The 16,742-nt window shown below is 41.5% G+C and overlaps 3 protein-coding genes and 1 long non-coding RNA gene across 5 annotated transcripts; 2 read left to right on the plus strand and 2 right to left on the minus strand.

The window, feature by feature from the left end:
• The first annotated feature begins 255 nt into the window (after positions 1-255).
• On the plus strand, positions 256-6,924 carry eif2s3 (eukaryotic translation initiation factor 2, subunit 3 gamma). The gene is made up of 12 exons (XM_063873906.1): positions 256-492; positions 1,307-1,370; positions 1,477-1,604; positions 3,740-3,861; positions 4,008-4,102; positions 4,193-4,351; positions 4,701-4,835; positions 4,962-5,056; positions 5,165-5,309; positions 5,437-5,606; positions 5,882-6,054; positions 6,487-6,924. The coding sequence occupies exons 1-12, from the start codon at positions 424-426 to the stop codon at positions 6,548-6,550; spliced, it is 1,419 nt and encodes a 472-aa protein (XP_063729976.1). The 5' UTR covers positions 256-423; the 3' UTR covers positions 6,551-6,924.
• Positions 6,925-7,495: 571 nt separating this feature from the next.
• On the plus strand, positions 7,496-13,219 carry lrrc31 (leucine rich repeat containing 31). 2 transcript variants are annotated; one of them, XM_063912308.1, is made up of 10 exons: positions 7,496-7,549; positions 8,581-8,742; positions 9,280-9,423; positions 9,650-9,817; positions 10,250-10,414; positions 10,652-10,828; positions 11,036-11,203; positions 11,416-11,580; positions 12,100-12,255; positions 12,502-13,219. In XM_063912308.1, the coding sequence occupies exons 2-10, from the start codon at positions 8,631-8,633 to the stop codon at positions 12,873-12,875; spliced, it is 1,629 nt and encodes a 542-aa protein (XP_063768378.1). In that variant the 5' UTR covers positions 7,496-7,549; positions 8,581-8,630; the 3' UTR covers positions 12,876-13,219. The 2 variants fall into 2 exon arrangements, with proteins under 2 accessions (XP_063768378.1, XP_063768377.1); XM_063912307.1 differs by having other exon boundaries at positions 7,515-7,786.
• LOC134883852 (uncharacterized) lies at positions 8,545-12,267 on the minus strand. Its single transcript, XR_010168334.1, has 4 exons — positions 12,117-12,267; positions 11,389-11,634; positions 10,632-10,847; positions 8,545-8,712 (listed from the first exon to the last, which is right to left on the minus strand). It is a non-coding gene; the product is annotated as an uncharacterized LOC134883852 (long non-coding RNA).
• Positions 13,220-13,282: 63 nt separating the features above from the next.
• On the minus strand, positions 13,283-16,720 carry lrrc34 (leucine rich repeat containing 34). The gene is given in 11 exon segments (XM_063873780.1): positions 13,283-13,590; positions 13,668-13,794; positions 14,024-14,179; positions 14,480-14,634; positions 14,702-14,797; positions 14,989-15,117; positions 15,552-15,638; positions 15,782-15,846; positions 15,922-15,997; positions 16,000-16,033; positions 16,614-16,720. Coding segments are annotated over 11 exon segments (1,296 nt in total). The 3' UTR covers positions 13,283-13,326.
• Positions 16,721-16,742: the final 22 nt, after the last annotated feature.

The following is a 16,742-nucleotide window of genomic DNA, read 5'->3' on the forward strand; positions in this document are numbered from 1 at the left end:
CAATTAACAACGACGGCCCAGACACATGGTTAAACACATATTTTTGTACTTTTTAAAAAACTGTACAAACAGTTAAAACTTGTCCCCTGTAAAGTTTTAAATGTTGATAACTTTATGTTGACAACGACAACGCCAATTAATTAAATGCATTTTACAATTAAAAATCAATTGCATCAGACGCTGTGAAAGGACCCCGTTTGATGAGTCACACGAGTTGCAAACCACTGTTTTTGTCTTTTGTCAGTGAAAATAAATATATAATATACGACATGTATTATGTATATATATTTTTCTACCAACACTACAAACATATGAGATCATTTGATTTAAAAAATACACGTTTTAGGTAAAGAGAAAGAGTCGTTTTTAGCGGTTGATCAGGCATTCCCCTCAGCCGCCTCCTTCATTGCCTTTTCAGTCAAGATGGCGGGTGACGAGTCTGGTACAACGCTGGGTCAGCCGCATCTGGCTAGACAAGACCTTAGTTCTCTGGTAAGTGTCAGTGTAACGGGTTTAATAGCTCTGTGTATTTTTTATCATTGATTGTTGTTCCGTTGTGTGGCCAAAATGAACTCTTAAAATGGTGATTCTTACCACTAACACTCGCCGGCGCTGCGACGCCGGCACATGACGGCAGGCCCGGCGGGGCGGATAATTAACACAACAGCTACACTAATTCCCCTGGATAAACGTTAAGCTCAACTCAACTAAATATTTCATAATGACACAAACGCTAACATGATGTGTTCACGGTGCCTTAAGAATCGCCAGCTTTGTAGTACGCCAGTTTATCTGCTTAGCCCTGTTGGATTAAAACGTTAGCATCATATGCTAAATGGAAGTAAAATCTAGACAATATCAATGGGAATCGTAACGGTGATGGAAGGAGGGGTGTTGTTTAGTAGATTCATTTTAAACATTGGTGTATTACATCAGATGTAATAGTCATATCTGAAATATGTGGATATTAGTTGTTGATTATGATGTAAAGATAAGACAAGACCACTGGATCAAATACGTTTTGATCAGTCGACAAAGTAAATGATACAGACGTTATGATTTGTTATTAAACCAGTTTTAATATGATCAATTATCTTTCATGTCGTTTTTATTAAAGAAAAATACAATTGCCATAGAAACACTTTTATGTATGTTTGCAGGCAGTGTGGGACAGTGGTAGCTCCCTATTGTTCCTATTCACCTCCAGGATTAAAGTGAAAGAGTCGGCTCTGCTCACAGACAAAACCTTTCAAATTACCTGTTTTTCAGTTTGTTGTCTAATGCAAGTTGTTCTTTCTGTTTGCAGGATGTGTCTACTTTGACACCTCTCTCTCAGGAGATTATTAGCAGACAGGCCACAATCAATATAGGTAAGTGAATCCTGGCAAATATTGGTTTGATTTTTGTGTCTTTTAGCTTGTAGAAATGGACAAATTTGATTTCCTGTTTTTGACTTGTGTCTTCCTCCTCTCCCAGGCACTATTGGTCATGTGGCCCACGGAAAGTCCACAGTAGTGAAGGCCATCTCTGGTGTCCACACTGTTAGATTCAAGAACGAGCTTGAGAGGAACATCACCATCAAGCTAGGATATGCTAACGCTAAGGTACTTGGGGGGGATTGATTTTTCTTTCTACCTGAGATCTTCCTCCTTTTGCCTAGCTGATTGGGCTTCTCACTGTTTAAACATTTCCCAGTTCTTGGTTTAGAATATTTATTTTTCTAATATTAAAAAGTAAAATGACATTTTCTCAATAGGTGACTGGGCCTACTTGTTTTGTATTTTACTTGTTGGGATTAAAATAGCAAGCTTTGTCTTATTCACTTGGGTTCAAGTACTTCAAAACCAATGACATGATGTGTGTGTGTGTAGCTACAGTGGGGCAAAAAAGTATTTAGTCAGCCACCAATTGTGCAAGTTCTCCCATTTAAAAAGATGAGAAAGGCCTGTAATTTTTATCATAGGTATACCTCAACTATGAGAGACAAAATGAGAAAAACAAATCCAGGAAATCACACTGTCTGATTTTTAATGAATTAATTGGTAAATTCCTCGGTAAAATAAGTATTTGGTCACCTACAAACAAGCAAGATTTCTGGCTCTCACAGACCTGTAACTTCTTCTTTAAGCGGCTCCTCTGTCCTCCACTCGTTACCTGTATTAATGGCACCTTTTTGAACTCGTTATCAGTATAAAAGACACCTGTCCACAACCTCAAACAGTCATACTCCATACTCCACTCTGGCCAAGACCAAAGAGCTGTCAAAGGAGACCAGAGACAAAATTGTAGACCTGCACCAGGCTGGGAAAACTGAATCTGCAATAGGTAAGCAGCTTGGTGTGAAGAAATCAACTGTGGGAGCAATTATTAGAAAATGGAAGACATACAAGACCACTGCTAATCTCCCTCGATCTGGGGCTCCACGCAAGATCTCACCCCGTGGGGTCAAAATGATCACAAGAACGGTGAGCAAAAATCCCAGAACCACACGGGGGGACCTAGTGAATGACCTGCAGAGAGCTGGGACCAAAGTAACAGAGGCTACCATCAGTAACACACTACGCCGCCAGGGACTTAAATCCTGCAGTTCCAGACATGTCCCCCTGCTTAAGCCAGTACATGTCCAGGCCCGTCTGAAGTTTGCTAGAGGGCATTTGGATGATCCAGAAGAGGATTGGGAGAATGTCATATGGTCAGATGAAACCAAAATAGAACTTTTGGGTAAAAACTCAACTTGTCGTGTTTGGATGAGAAAGAATGCAGAGTTGCATCCAAAGAACACCATACCTACTGTGAAGCATGGGGGTGGAAACATCATGCTTTGGGGCTGTTTTTCTGCAAAGGGACCAGGACGACTGATCCGTGTAAAGGAAAGAATGAATGGGGCCATGTATCGTGAGATTTTGAGTGAAAACCTCCTTCCATCAGCAAGGGCACTGAAGATGAAGCGTGGCTGGGTCTTTCAGCATGACAATGATCCCAAACACACCGCCAGGGCAACGAAGGAGTGGCTTCGTAAGAAGCATTTCAAGGTCCTGGAGTTGCCTAGCCAGTCTCCAGATCTCAACCCCATAGAAAATCTTTGGAGGGAGTTGAAAGTCTGTGTTGCCCAGCGACAGCCCCAAAACATCACTGCTTTAGAGGAGATCTGCATGGAGGAATGGGCCAAAATACCAGCAACAGTGTGTGAAAACCTTGTGAAGACTTACAGAAAACGTTTGACCTCTGTCATTGCCAACAAAGGGTATATAACAAAGTATTGAGATGAACTTTTGTTATTGACCAAATACTTATTTTCCACAATAATTTGAAATAAATTCTTTAAAAATCCTACAATGTGATTTCCTGGATTTTTTTTTCTCATTCTGTCTCTCATAGTTGAGGTATACCTATGATAAAAATTACAGGCCTCTCTCATCTTTTTAAATGGGAGAACTTGCACAATTGGTGGCTGACTAAATACTTTTTTGCCCCACTGTATGTCGCTAGTCGCTCCTGTAAAACCATCATGCGTATGTAATTTAAACTGTTAAAAAATCTGATCTATGAAGAAAGTGTTGACAGTTGCCGGTTATGGCCGATCGAGAAGTGTGTTTCTATTTCTCAGTTTGCAAGTAAAGTCAATTAATCACCTAAATAAAGAAGCCGATAGTGCTTTTAGAGCAAACACTTTTCTTAAATTTGACACTATTATAAGATGCAATGCATTTTAATCCACTGAACAATTCCTTGTTTGTAGGTCTATAAACTGGACGACCCCAGCTGTCCCAGGCCGGAGTGCTACAGGTCGTGTGGCAGCAGCACACCTGATGAGTTCCCCTCAGACATCCCCGGCACCAAGGGCGTCTTCAAACTGGTCAGGTGAGACTGAAGAGAGTGAGGGGGATGTGGGTCATTTCCCACCTGCACAGATTAAGCCTTTTCATTTGCTCCTTTTAATACTTTGGGATCAGGTTGTCCCTGAAATGGTTTTTCATGAATGCGACTTTTGCTCTTCCTTCTCCCAGACATGTGTCATTTGTTGACTGTCCCGGCCACGACATTTTGATGGCAACCATGTTGAACGGAGCCGCCGTCATGGACGCAGCTCTCCTGCTAATTGGTAAGCCTCTGAAGCCTAACTCCCACCAGCAAGTCAAAATCCGCCCCCAGTCTGTTTAAGAAATAATCTGATGTTGTTTCTTTTCTCCAGCTGGTAACGAGTCGTGTCCTCAGCCCCAGACTTCAGAGCATCTTGCTGCTATCGAGATCATGAAGCTGAAGCACATCCTGATCCTGCAGAACAAGATTGATCTGGTGAAGGAGAGCCAGGCCAAAGAGCAGTACGAGCAGATCCTTGCCTTCGTACAAGGTGAGTCATCGAAATCTGCACTTAAGCCTATCCAGGGACTTCTTTCTAAACCCAAAGCAACAAAGTGTTCCCTACAAGAAACTATCCCATAAAGCGATTCCTTTTTAAGAGACCATTTATGAGACGTGCAACTCTGCACCTCTTCATCAGAGAACACCTTTCTCCTGTTCATCTATGTGCAGATACACTCATCATATCTCAGATTGATCACTACAATGGTGTCACACTTTAACATATATTTTCTTATTAATTACAGTTGACCCTGAATCTGTTTTTTTTTTTAAAACCTTTTGATATCTTCTAAGCTTTTATTATGCAGGATTTGATGTGTGTGATGTTTGTCCTGCAGGCACCGTGGCAGAGGGGGCTCCCATCATTCCTATCTCAGCTCAGCTGAAGTACAACATCGAGGTGGTTTGCGAATACATCGTCAAAAAGATCCCAGTGCCCATCAGAGACTTCACCTCTGAACCCAGACTCATCGGTAAGAAACACACACTTTTTCTTACCTTTTTTTTTTGTGTTTATATTCTTTCATGTGACGCTTCCTTTGAGGTTTCCTTTCGGTTTTTGCTGTGAAATCTTAGGCATACCCTTTTTTTTGACGCAGTTATCAGATCTTTTGATGTCAACAAACCCGGCTGTGAGGTGGATGATTTGAAAGGAGGTGTTGCTGGAGGAAGTATCCTGAAGGGTGTGCTCAAGGTGTGATATTTTCTTAAAACCTGAACATTTGATCACAGTATTTTATGCAGTCACCTACAACAGTTGAGTTTGACTGTAACCCCTCCTCTTCCTCTGTGTGGCCTGCAGGTGGGTCAGGAGATTGAGGTTCGACCCGGCATCGTGTCCAAAGACCACGAGGGAAAGCTGATGTGCAAACCCATCTTCTCCAAGATCGTCTCTCTGTTTGCAGAGCACAACGACCTGCAGTACGCTGCACCTGGAGGCCTTATCGGTACGCCCACACACACACCTAAATAAACCAAGATTCATCCTTTAAAGTGATGAGAGAATACCCAAACATTTAAAGATATAGTTGCACAATCAAGCATAATTCAGCAAAGTAATGTGTCTGTGTGCAGGTGTGGGCACTAAGATCGACCCCACCCTGTGCCGAGCGGATCGTATGGTGGGTCAGGTGCTGGGTGCAGTCGGAGCGCTGCCAGAAATCTTCACCGAGCTTGAGATTTCCTACTTCCTGCTCAGGAGGCTGCTGGGTGTCCGCACGGAGGGAGACAAGAAGGCTGCCAAGGTGAGCCGTGCAGCAAGGGAAATGTCCAAAAATCTCCTTAAAGAGAGGAAGGATGTTTGATCGTTAACTGTAAGATGCCAATTGAGCTAAACTCTGCTTTAAATGTTAGATAATCAATAATAATCGAAACCTTGAGAAAATAACGTTAGAAAATATTCTAAGTTAGGAAGTCTCTCCAGGATATTTGAGCAGTTCTGTCCCAAACACTGATACTCAGAGGTCACCCAGAAACTAATGATTGTTCTGAACTGTTTCTTGGTTTTGTGCCTCTGCAGGTCCAGAAGCTGTCTAAGAACGAGGTTCTGATGGTGAACATCGGCTCGTTGTCAACGGGAGGACGTGTTAGCGCTGTGAAGGCTGATCTGGCCAAGATTGTCCTCACCAACCCTGTCTGCACAGAGGTCGGAGAGAAGATCGCTCTGAGCCGACGTGTGGAGAAACATTGGCGGTGAGGAACTTATTTTGCCCTTTACAAAGCTTGACCAACCACGGTTATGACTGAGCATTAATAATATAGTTGTCAGGGAAATATTATTTAATGATTGCTGCCGTTTTTGGTACTTCATTTATTTGGATTATTTGGACCCTGAACCCTCTCTGGGGTCTGGGTTTGCCAAAGGATTTATCCACACTTAAATGTTTCGTCTATGCCTATACATATGCACCTTCTGAATTTCAAATGTTAGTGGAGTTTATACAAGGTTAGGAATATTCTTAATTTCAAAAATACTTGAAAAAAAGCTGGATTTTCAACATAATATGGACACAACTGCATGTGAATTACAAAACATTTGAAAGCAAAGAAGCAAACTTCATGTAGCAATTATTTCCAATTCTGTCGTTATACTATTGTCTAATTGGCTGCTCTTTCCTTCCTCAGTCTGATTGGATGGGGGCAGATCAGGAGGGGCGTGACCATCACACCCACAGTGGACGACGACTGAGGATAGATTTAAACAAAACGGAGCTTCACCACAACCATCACACTCTTCTTGGCTTTTTGTTTCTTTTTTATTTTATTTTTTCCACGAGGAGAAAGGAAGGAGAACAGGACATGTCAGTGTTTTAAAGACTTCTCCTCCCTCTGCTCCTTTTTTTCAGCAGAAACACGAGGAGGTCCAGTTTACTTTCTTCCTGTTTTTTTTTATACTGCAGAAGAAAAGGAGAAGAGAAGGAGAGTAAGCTCTTTAAACTCATAATACCAAACCTCCAGAGAAAGCTTGCTGCATTCAGAGACCTGGAGGTTCATTCAGTGCAGAAATGATGCTGTACTGTCCACAGATTTCAGTCCGATAATAAAAATAAATTTGGAAAGAAATGTGCTTGCCTTTTTTGTTTGTTTTCATTTGTTACTTGTGTCGTGTTGTTGCAGCTGGAAATACAAATTGACTGAAGGAAAGTTTATAACTTTAAAAAGACTTAATGCTCCATAAGTGTATTTGTCTGTCTGGGTTAAAACAGAATCTTAAGCACTGTTTATCTATACTTGTATATGGTTGTTACATGCAACCACTTGGATGTAAAACAGTAAAAACATTTAGAACTTTTTTTCAGAAAGAGACCCCCCCAAGCTGCTTCCCATTTTTGTTAACATCTGAAAAAATTAGCTCTGTTAGCTTGTTGCATCCAGCTAGGGGTGAAATGATTAGTTACTAAATGAATAAACTGAATAATAAAATAAAATTATATATATATATATATATATATATATATATATATAAAATTAACCTACTGCAACAGTAAAGTGACGGCATTAGTAATAATGTTTTGGTATTACTGCTTTTACTGAAAGTTCTGACAACGTCTTCCACCTATGTTATTAAACGGTTGTTTTAAAAAGGAGAGCACATATCCTCGTGCAGGTGGATGCCAACATTTACTGAAGGTGTTGTCGCACTTCCGGGATGATACACCTGACGAGCACGGGACATGACGTCATTCAGGTACAAAGTAAAATAATGCTAAAGAGCCTGCTTAAATTAAAGATTTGTAGGCTTCAGGTGTGATCTAGCTCATGCTAACTTTGCTAGCGGAACGTTTTGTGTTTATCTTGTCTTGTTCGAACATCTGTAAACAAACTGACCGCGAACGCATCACCGAGACGACCGACTGACGCTCGAGTGTTTTTTATTTTCTGTTACCTTTTTTTCCTTTGGGAGCTGAGCATATGGAGTCTGCAGGTAACAATGGTTTTAAAAATGATAGTTCAGTACAGAGTTTCACTGCAAAAAAAAGTACTGAATGTTAAAACAGTGATTTCTGTCTGAGGTTTAGCCTATGGTACACATTTGAGGTACTTCTACTTTTCTTGATCATTTCCCCTCCATGCAACGTTACACTTTTATTGTTATGTTTACTTACTATGTTTACAGCTTCAGTAAACTCTCCTTTCATGCACCTTTATACTCTGCTGGGGCAATATTGTACTTTGCATATACGTTTTAACCAGGTTTATGGCTTTAGTTACTTTACAAACTCACATTTTTGTCTCTATGACTTTACATTTTGCATACACTGTAGGTCAGTTAATAACATGTAATTATTTAAACTTTTAAATGTGAATTAAGGGTTTTTGTTTTGATTCCATTGCAAGAATCTAATGTGATTTCATTTACAAATTACAACTCCATTTTGACAAAAGTAAAAGTAGTGATTATTCAGAATTTAGTTTCAATATAATATTATTGTTATATAAATAATGATGCAATAGCTCATAACTTTAATGTTGCAGGTAAAAGTAGGGCTACTTCTAATATCTTTATATACTGTTGAGTAGTTTGGGAATTTTGCCAAGAAGTCACAAGGTTTGAGCTTAATCTATAATAATACATAACTAATAATCAATCAATCACCAGATGGTACTTTAACGATTAAAAGTACATCCCTTGAATTATAACATCTGTGATGAACTTACCATATAATTAAGAACATTTAAAGGAAACATGATGTGTTCACTTTGTGTCTGATTGTTCAGATGTTCAGCGGGGGGGTGGCAGTCTTAGGCGCTCCCCTTTCGACCTCATCATGAACCAGATCCGCAGGAAGCGTGCAGCGTCGGACAGGAAGCCTCTGGGACGCTTCCTGTCCCGAGACCGGACGGGGATCCCTGAGGACAGAGAGGACAGAGAAGAGAGAGGTGAGGGGGATGTTTGTTTAGCAACAAGGGGATTCATAATCATTTTTGCCTTACTTGGATGGGAGACCGCCTGGGAATACCCGGTGCTGTAAGCTTTTATGCAAGGGGAGCAATAAGTTCCAAAGCCCCACAATAAACGGTCCCAAAACTACCCTGTCTTGCTGCTTCATTGGCTCTAGTATTCTCACACACACACATTACAATTTGGGGACATTTTCCTGAAAATCTCCCCACTCTTGTCATTTTCCTCACTACACACCCGGCCATCATGTGCACCCGCAATAAGAGGCTCCCTTGGCGGCCTCTTATTTTTACCACTAAATCACTGTTTTTTCCCTTTCGTGAATGAAAGTGTAAAACATTTTTTAGGACTTCAAAATGACTTAGTCCAAACCTATCTGAGAAGTTTATGAAGTTAAATGTGCAAACTGTATGTTATGCAGTATCTGTGTGGAGAGCAACAGAAAAAGATGAGGAAGATGGTGAAGTTAAGATATACAGAAGCCTTAAATGTGAAAATATGTGTTTGTTTTTCAGGTGCAGCTGAGGGGGCAGAGAGCGAGCGTGATGCCGGCTGGGGGCGAATGTGTGTGTTCCTGCAGAGGTTGGGGAAGAAGGCGGACAGCCGGAGCCTGAACCTCGCTCACTGCGACCTCACCGCTACTGACCTGCTGGAGCTCGGTGAATATTCTATCGTTATCAGTAAAATATACAAACAGTGTTTAAACACTAGTGAATTGAAACATTACATAGATGAAACACATTCAAACTAAAATATGTTATGGGCTCTATTTCAAGGTAATCACCTACATTGGCTGATAGCTGGATGTTGATTCGGTCTAAATGCATGAAAATAGTTTTAAATGTAAGTTTGTAATTGCCTCTCTTCCCCCTCCCTCCCACTCAGCCACCCTGCTGCAGTTCCTCCCTCAGCTGGAGGAGATGGACGTCTCCTGGAACGATCTTATTGGAGGAAGCCTGAAAGCGCTGACCTCTCACCTGCAGCATGCGGGAGGGGTCAGAGCGCTGAGGCTCTGCAGTTGCAGACTGGATGCCGAGGACCTCACTGCTCTGGGTGCATATTTACTATTTATCTTAAATTTGCATGCAGAACAACTTCATTAATCTAGATTTGGGATATTTTGCTTCCCTAACATGTCTTCTTTCAAATTAGTGGAAAGAAAACATCCAAAATCAACAATTAGGATTTTACTTCTGTCTGTAGTTTTTGGTGATTATTCATTTTCTTTTTAAATCTTGACATGCTGTTAATATTTTGCTAGTACAGAATTCAATAACCATTTTTGGTATAAAATACATTATGTAAGTTACATGAAACATTTACTCAAGGAATAAATGTGACTTTCAATTAGAAAATGTACCACATAAGCCATTTTCTCCAGAAGAAATGGAAAATATTCAATGTTAATTCTCAAAGTTACTCATGACAAGGCTGGGAAAATGTACAAATAAATGAATGATATAGCTTTACGCTGTGTCTCTGCAGGTGAAGCCCTGGGCTTTGTGCCTCTCTTGGAGATCCTTGATCTATCCTGGAACGGCGGCGTCGGGGGTGGCGCTTTACAAGGCCTTCTGGGTAATCTCCCCCCCCCACTGAGGGAGCTTCACCTGGTGTCCTGCCAGCTCACTGCAGCTGATGCTACTGTACTGGGTACTGACTGATATTTACTCAAATTAATGGAAGGAGGAGTTACTGAAGCTAAAATGGAAATACTCTTGTCAAGTACAACATTTGAGTAAATAAACTCAATTACTCACTTTCATTAGTAAGCAAAGGTTTACCCCCATAAGTAATACTATTTCAGATTGATATTTTCCTACATTTCCCACAATACAACAGGAGAACATTCACTAACAGCATAACATACATGTCCTGTGTGTCCCTCAGGAGGACTGCTGTCTGCTCTCTCCAGTGTCTGCGTGTTGGACGTCTCCTGTAATCCTCAGCTCTCACAGGAAGTGGAAGCTTTCAGGGAGTTTTCCTCCTCTCTGTCACACGCCTCCTCCATCACCACGCTGCGTTTACAGGCCTGCGGTCTGACGGAGGAAAGCCTTCATGCTCTCGGTAGGACATCTGCTGAGTTCTGTAATAAGACAAAGGTTTATGAAGTTATAATGGGACATAGAAGTTGTTTTTATATGTTTGACCTGAAGCTCAACGCACTACAACATATATAAAACAAAAGACTTGCATATCAAGATAGAGACACAGCAAAATGCATCATGACAAACACATTTTGGTTTATGTTTTTGGCACCCTCCCTCCCTGAAGGTGGTTCGCTCCATGGCCTCCCCTCCCTGCAACAGTTGGACCTGTCCTGTAACAAAAGTCTTTCTGGAGGCCTGAGCCACCTCACGCAGCACCTGTCTCACCTCACACACCTTCAGAGCCTCGACCTGCACCTCTGCTGCCTCACACACACCGACCTGCAGGCCCTCAGTGAGTCCTTGTATGTGTGTGTGTGTGTGTGTGTGTGTGTGTGTGTGTGTGTGTGTGTGTGTGTGTGTGTGTGTGTGTGTGTGTGTGTGTGTGTGTGTGTGTGTGTGTGTGTGTGTGTGTGTGTGTGTGTGTGTGTGTGTGTGTGTGTAACTCACAAACAATCACATTCTCTGTGTTGCTCTTACTTTAGAGATTTTTCCCATTGTGTTCAGTCCAGGCTCTTCCTTCGCTGCCAGCGCTAACGGAACTGGATGTGTCATCCAATAAGGATGTGGGGGGGGTGCTCCCCCCGATGCTCACTGCCCTGCCTCTCACTCAGATGAGACGTCTGCCGCTCAACAGCTGCAACCTGAGCCAGGAGGTTGTCACTGCTCTAGGTACGCACATACTTATACTGCAAGTACTTCCAGTCATGCTGTGAGAGTCTTACTCTGCAGGGGTGAAGCATTCACATTACTCCAGTAAAAGTGGCATTTAAACAAATTTACAGAGGTTTATGCAGAAACATGTATGTAAAAAATCACAGATTCATAAAATCATAGAATTATTAGTGATGTATTTATATGTAAATTTGTTTACATATGTTTGTTGTAGTAGTTTATAGGGAATATTTTATAAGATGATGATGTGTTTTGTATGGAAACGACGATATTACTACCAACAAAAAGTCAAAGAAGAAACATCTGACCGAATTTAAAACCTGTTTAATTTTCTACTCTTTTCTTTCTCTGTTTATTTTATTCATCATTTCATAAAAGTATCTCTCAGGCAGGATTCACGCAAAAAATGGATACAAATGTAAATTTTGTGTGTTGAGTGTGGTAAAAAGTTGTGTACCTCATTGATTTTGTGTGTGTGTGTGTGTGTGTGTGTGTGTGTGTGTGTGTGTGTGTCAGCTGCGTGTGTGCCATACCTGCGCAGTGTGGATGTGTCCTGGTGTAAGGTGGTTGGAGGACATTTGCCTCTGCTGCTGGACGCTCTGCAGCCGGCGGTGCTGACAGAGCTCCGCCTCAGCAGCTGTGAGCTCACCACCGAGGACCTGCAGCACCTGGGTAACACACACACACACACACACACACACACACACACACACACACACACACACACACACACACACACACACACACACACACACACACACACACACACACACTTTTGAAGGTTAAAATAATTGATACCAGCATTGCAACTGCTTTTATTGAACATAGTAGAGCCATCGTTATTGATATTAGTAACAGCTGCGCTCGCTGCAATCAACAACTTGTAAAGTGAATCAAGTCCACCTGTGTTGTGTCCAGCTGCAGTGTGCAGGCGTGGCCTCCTCTCCTCTCTCCTTGTGTTGGACCTCTCCTATAACGCCTCAGTGGGGGATGAAGGGTGGTCCGCTCTCTTTGCAGCGGGGGGCCTGGGCTCGCTGCAGGAAGTGGACCTCAGCCTTCGACCTTTTACCTCCGCCCCGTACACGGCCTGGCTGCCGTCGCTACTGTGTGCTCTGCCCCGCCTCCCTGCGCTCACCTACCTCTCTCTGAAGCGCTGGACCAGCGGCTCCAAGGACAGGAAGCAGCTGAAGCACTGCCTCAGAAAGAGGAGCGTGTTGCTGGAGTTGGACCATCCCAATGAAGACGAAATATCTCTGTTTAAAGCAACCAATCAGGACAGTCCAGAGGAGTAATGTTCAAATTCTAATTTTGTGTTACTAATGAATCACACTGTAAAAGAAACTACTATCACCCTGAGATTCAAACAGACAGATTACTACGCCTTCTGTAAAAGTCACAACTAGTTTTCCTGAAACTGTTTTTCTTTTTACTCAGGCATGCTAAGCATTTTTAGGTTTATTAAATAGTTTTGCTCTCATGTAAAAGTCTAAAATAATCTGAAAAATGTTTGGTATTTTACAGATGTGAACTCCACAAGAGTTTCACTCTCAGCAGTGGACATTTAAATGTAAATAAAATGAAAGAATTTCAAATTTAGATGCACCTTTTAAAATTAAAAGATATCACAAAAACTTGACAGACGACATCTTCATGGCATATTTGTTTTGTAATATCTTGTTTATTTGACATTTCGGTGTCATTTTAAGTCTGTTGGGATGCTGGTGTGGGTGAGGGGGTTTTAGGTTAAATGCTGGACTGCAGTGGAACACGTTGCTCAATAGTGTGTGGAGGAAAGTTGGAGTGGAGGCTGGAGGCTTTCTTTTTAAGTGGTTCTGCTGCAGTGTTGGAGAGGGCGGATACGTCTGTTTCGGAGCAGTTTGTTCTGTAATAGTGTTTCCTCAAACACTGGAAGACCTCTGCCAGAAACACCCGGCCGTCCACCTCGTAAGCGCTAACATCCGTCTGATTCGCAGGCAGGCGGCCGCTGGAGATCAGCTCTTGGTACGCCTGCAGGGGGAGATTTTAAAGTGAATCTCAGATTAATGTTGTATCTGTTAGAGTGCAGAGTGTGCAGAGTCTGTTACCTGACAGACGGGCTCCTCCAGGAGGTTTCCCCAGATGTAAAGGTGGCTCACAGTTGTGCTGATGGCCAGGGAGTGAGCCAGAGACAGGAGACCCTTTGTCCCGATGTTGTTACTGCAGACAGACAGCCTGACAAAGAAAATACTTGAAATAAGAACTTACAATATGTTTAGGAAGTCAGGATATTTAGTCTTCTTCATAGCCCCAAAACTCCTTAAAGTATTGCTAGATATTTTAGCTTCCTCAGACCTTTTAATAGTCTTTCAAATGACACAATTCTACTAAGATGATTAGCTCCAAGTGGAAACCTTGGTTGCACCATGATGGATACCAAATGTCACAGCAGTGTTGGACTCACTCTCTGAGGCTGCAGCCTGGCAGGGCGATGGCCTCACTGAGGTACATCGCTCCTACATCTTCAATCCGATTGGATGACAGGTCTATGACCTCTAGGCTTGGGTTCTGCTTCAGAAGGTTGGCGAGGAAACGCACGCCATCACGAGTCACACGGTTACTGCAGACAATCAAACACCAGATCGAGTTGACATGCAAAAGAAGTCATGGATTCAGAATTTCTGAACATTTACAACACAACAAATAATGAGAAGTCTATATATAATTGACACTTTGATTGGGCTTTTAAATCAGACCCAACTGTTTAATGATGCCCAAACTTAACCCAGCCTTACAAATGTGAAAATGTTAAACAACAATAATTGATAAAGAAATGGCAAAATTCTGAAACACCATAAGAGTCATTCATATTAAACCTCTAGTGTTGTAAGATGTGATGTGGAGGTGTTTTTGTCCGTACCAGCGCAGATCCAGGTAGCGTAGCCCGGTGTTTCGTCGCAGGCCTTCAGTCAGCCTCTCCATCCCGGTGTCGCTCAGCCCCATCTTCCCCAGGTGGAGCTCCATCAGGGTGCTGTTGAGAGCCAGCATCTCAGAGAAGTGTACTGCCCACTCCTCCTGACAGACACACAGAGATTTATTTATGATATAGCAAGATTTATTGCATGTAATGCTGTGTTTGTACCTGGAGGCTGAAGAGCAGTGGTCTGCTGATATCCAGAGAGAGAAGAGTCCTGTTGCTTTTCAACACGATGGAAAATGCTATCACACTCTGAGTGTCCTGCAGGTAAGAAATCACACAACAACAGAATAGATGTCATTTTTATTTATTCTCTATATAATCCTTTTTTTTCGGAATCAGAATACTTTATTTATCTTAGGGAAAATTGGGTATTATGACAGTTGCTCCATTGAGTGAAACACAAATGTAAAAAATATTTTATCCACATCATTTAATTTGTGTGTGCTTACTAGGTCGCAGTCAGCCAGCTGCAGCTCCTGCAGGGTGTTGTTCACCTGCAGACTGCTCGCCAGCTGCATGGATCCTCTGCTTTCGATTTTATTACCCGACAATCTGAGACAGAGCAAGGTGCTGTTACACTGCAGAGGCAAAGGAACAGAAATATACTTTATGTTTGAGATTTTAAATATTGAGCCAGATGTGCCAAACTCAAGCTAACAGTAATTGTATATCCTAACAAGAATGAGTGTGATTTTTAACGCCTGATGTATCTTCTTCACCTCTGCCATGTGCTAAATGTCTGTAGTAACCATTCAATGAGAAAGATAGTAAAAAAAAGTGATGAGAGAAGGAGAAATACATGGTTGATATTGATATTTTCTGGGGATTTGTTGACAAAAACTAAAAATGAAAGTAAGCAGAAAGGATGCCTATATTTTAGTTTTGCAGTGTGTGTGTGTGTGTGTGTGTGTGTGTGTGTGTGTGTGTGTGTGTGTGTGTGTGTGTGTGTGTGTGTGTGTGTGTGTGTGTGTGTGTGTGTGTGTGTGTGTGTGAGTGAGAGATTAATATGAACCTCCAGGCTCTTGGCAAGAACTTCAGCTCCTTTTTTCTGGATGTCGTTGAACGTCAAGTCCAGAGAGCGGAGAGCTAAACTATCCTCCTGCACAGGGAAAACGGAAAGATAAACTACAACAGGCAAATAACTGATAGGAAATATGTAAAAAATAAGAAGCACCTGTTGGAGATTTAATGGAGAACAGTTTCAGGCAAAATTAACTTTCGATTGAAACCTGGCAACTTTACCTGTAAGAGCTCAGCAAGGTGTCCAACTCCTTCATCTGTTATACTGTTGTACCTTAAATCAAGACCTGTTCATACAAAGAATACATGTTTAAAATTGTTAGAAGGATAAAGGTGTTGTTCACCTAAATCCAACTGCTCACCTGTCACACTCTTGCTGTTTTTCAGACATTTGGAGAGAGCGAGGATGTCTTCGTCATCGAGTCGCTGACATTTCTCAGTCTGCAGTTTCCTGACAGTTTTAAGGTGACATTTCTTGCAAACACACAACAACAAAACTTGAATTGATTTAAATGGTCAGACATCCATGCTGCCTTCAGGTGCACAGCATAAGGTCCATTGACATGCTTTGGGATGGAATGAACAGAAATGGCTTGCTAATATTCATTAATTAAAAGGTAGTGTAATTGTGGTGGTATAAGTAGAAGTAGTATGTGGAGCTTATTTTAGCTGTTTTATTTACTTTTGGCTAGCTTAATAGCAATTCAATATATGTAGTTTATTATGGGTTTTAAATTAAACTTTTATCAGCAAATTCACTGCAAAGTATATCTGTTAATAAATAAGGAACATACTTAAGCAAAGCAAAAACCTCAATTTTAGCTTAGTAAAGTATTATGCTACGTAAATAAAGCATGGTGAAACATAAAGTATATTTAACTTAAGTGGTTTATTTAGTTACTTTAGAGTATTTCTGCTAGGTGATAATCTCAATATCACCTAGCAGCACCTGAAGGCAACCTTACGTTAGCTAGGGAAGCTAATCTTAACAATACGATTTAATGATGCAAAACATTTATATTTTTAGTCATTTGAGTAACAATTAGCCACTCACTCTGTTTCCGTCGTTTCCTTTAATACTTGTTCAACGTGTGGATTTATTTTTATCTCATGTTCTGAGCACACAGAAGCGTAAAACTCTGAAATATTTTCGCTACCCATTTTAGCGCCCGAAGCTGAAGTT

This window comes from Eleginops maclovinus, chromosome 21, assembly GCF_036324505.1.
Source record: "Eleginops maclovinus isolate JMC-PN-2008 ecotype Puerto Natales chromosome 21, JC_Emac_rtc_rv5, whole genome shotgun sequence".
Lineage (NCBI taxonomy): Eukaryota > Metazoa > Chordata > Actinopteri > Perciformes > Eleginopidae > Eleginops > Eleginops maclovinus.

Bases quoted from the DNA above. Each gene is read 5' to 3' on its own strand.
- eif2s3 (XM_063873906.1), top strand. From the start codon at position 424: ATGGCGGGTGACGAGTCTGGTACAACGCTGGGTCAGCCGCATCTGGCT. The intron at 5,057-5,164 runs GTGTGATATTTT...TGTGGCCTGCAG, and splicing joins TCCTGAAGGGTGTGCTCAAG to GTGGGTCAGGAGATTGAGGT. The intron at 5,607-5,881 runs GTGAGCCGTGCA...GTGCCTCTGCAG, and splicing joins GAGACAAGAAGGCTGCCAAG to GTCCAGAAGCTGTCTAAGAA.
- lrrc31 (XM_063912307.1), top strand. The intron at 9,424-9,649 runs GTGAATATTCTA...CCTCCCACTCAG, and splicing joins TACTGACCTGCTGGAGCTCG to CCACCCTGCTGCAGTTCCTC. The intron at 10,829-11,035 runs GTAGGACATCTG...CCCTCCCTGAAG, and splicing joins GGAAAGCCTTCATGCTCTCG to GTGGTTCGCTCCATGGCCTC.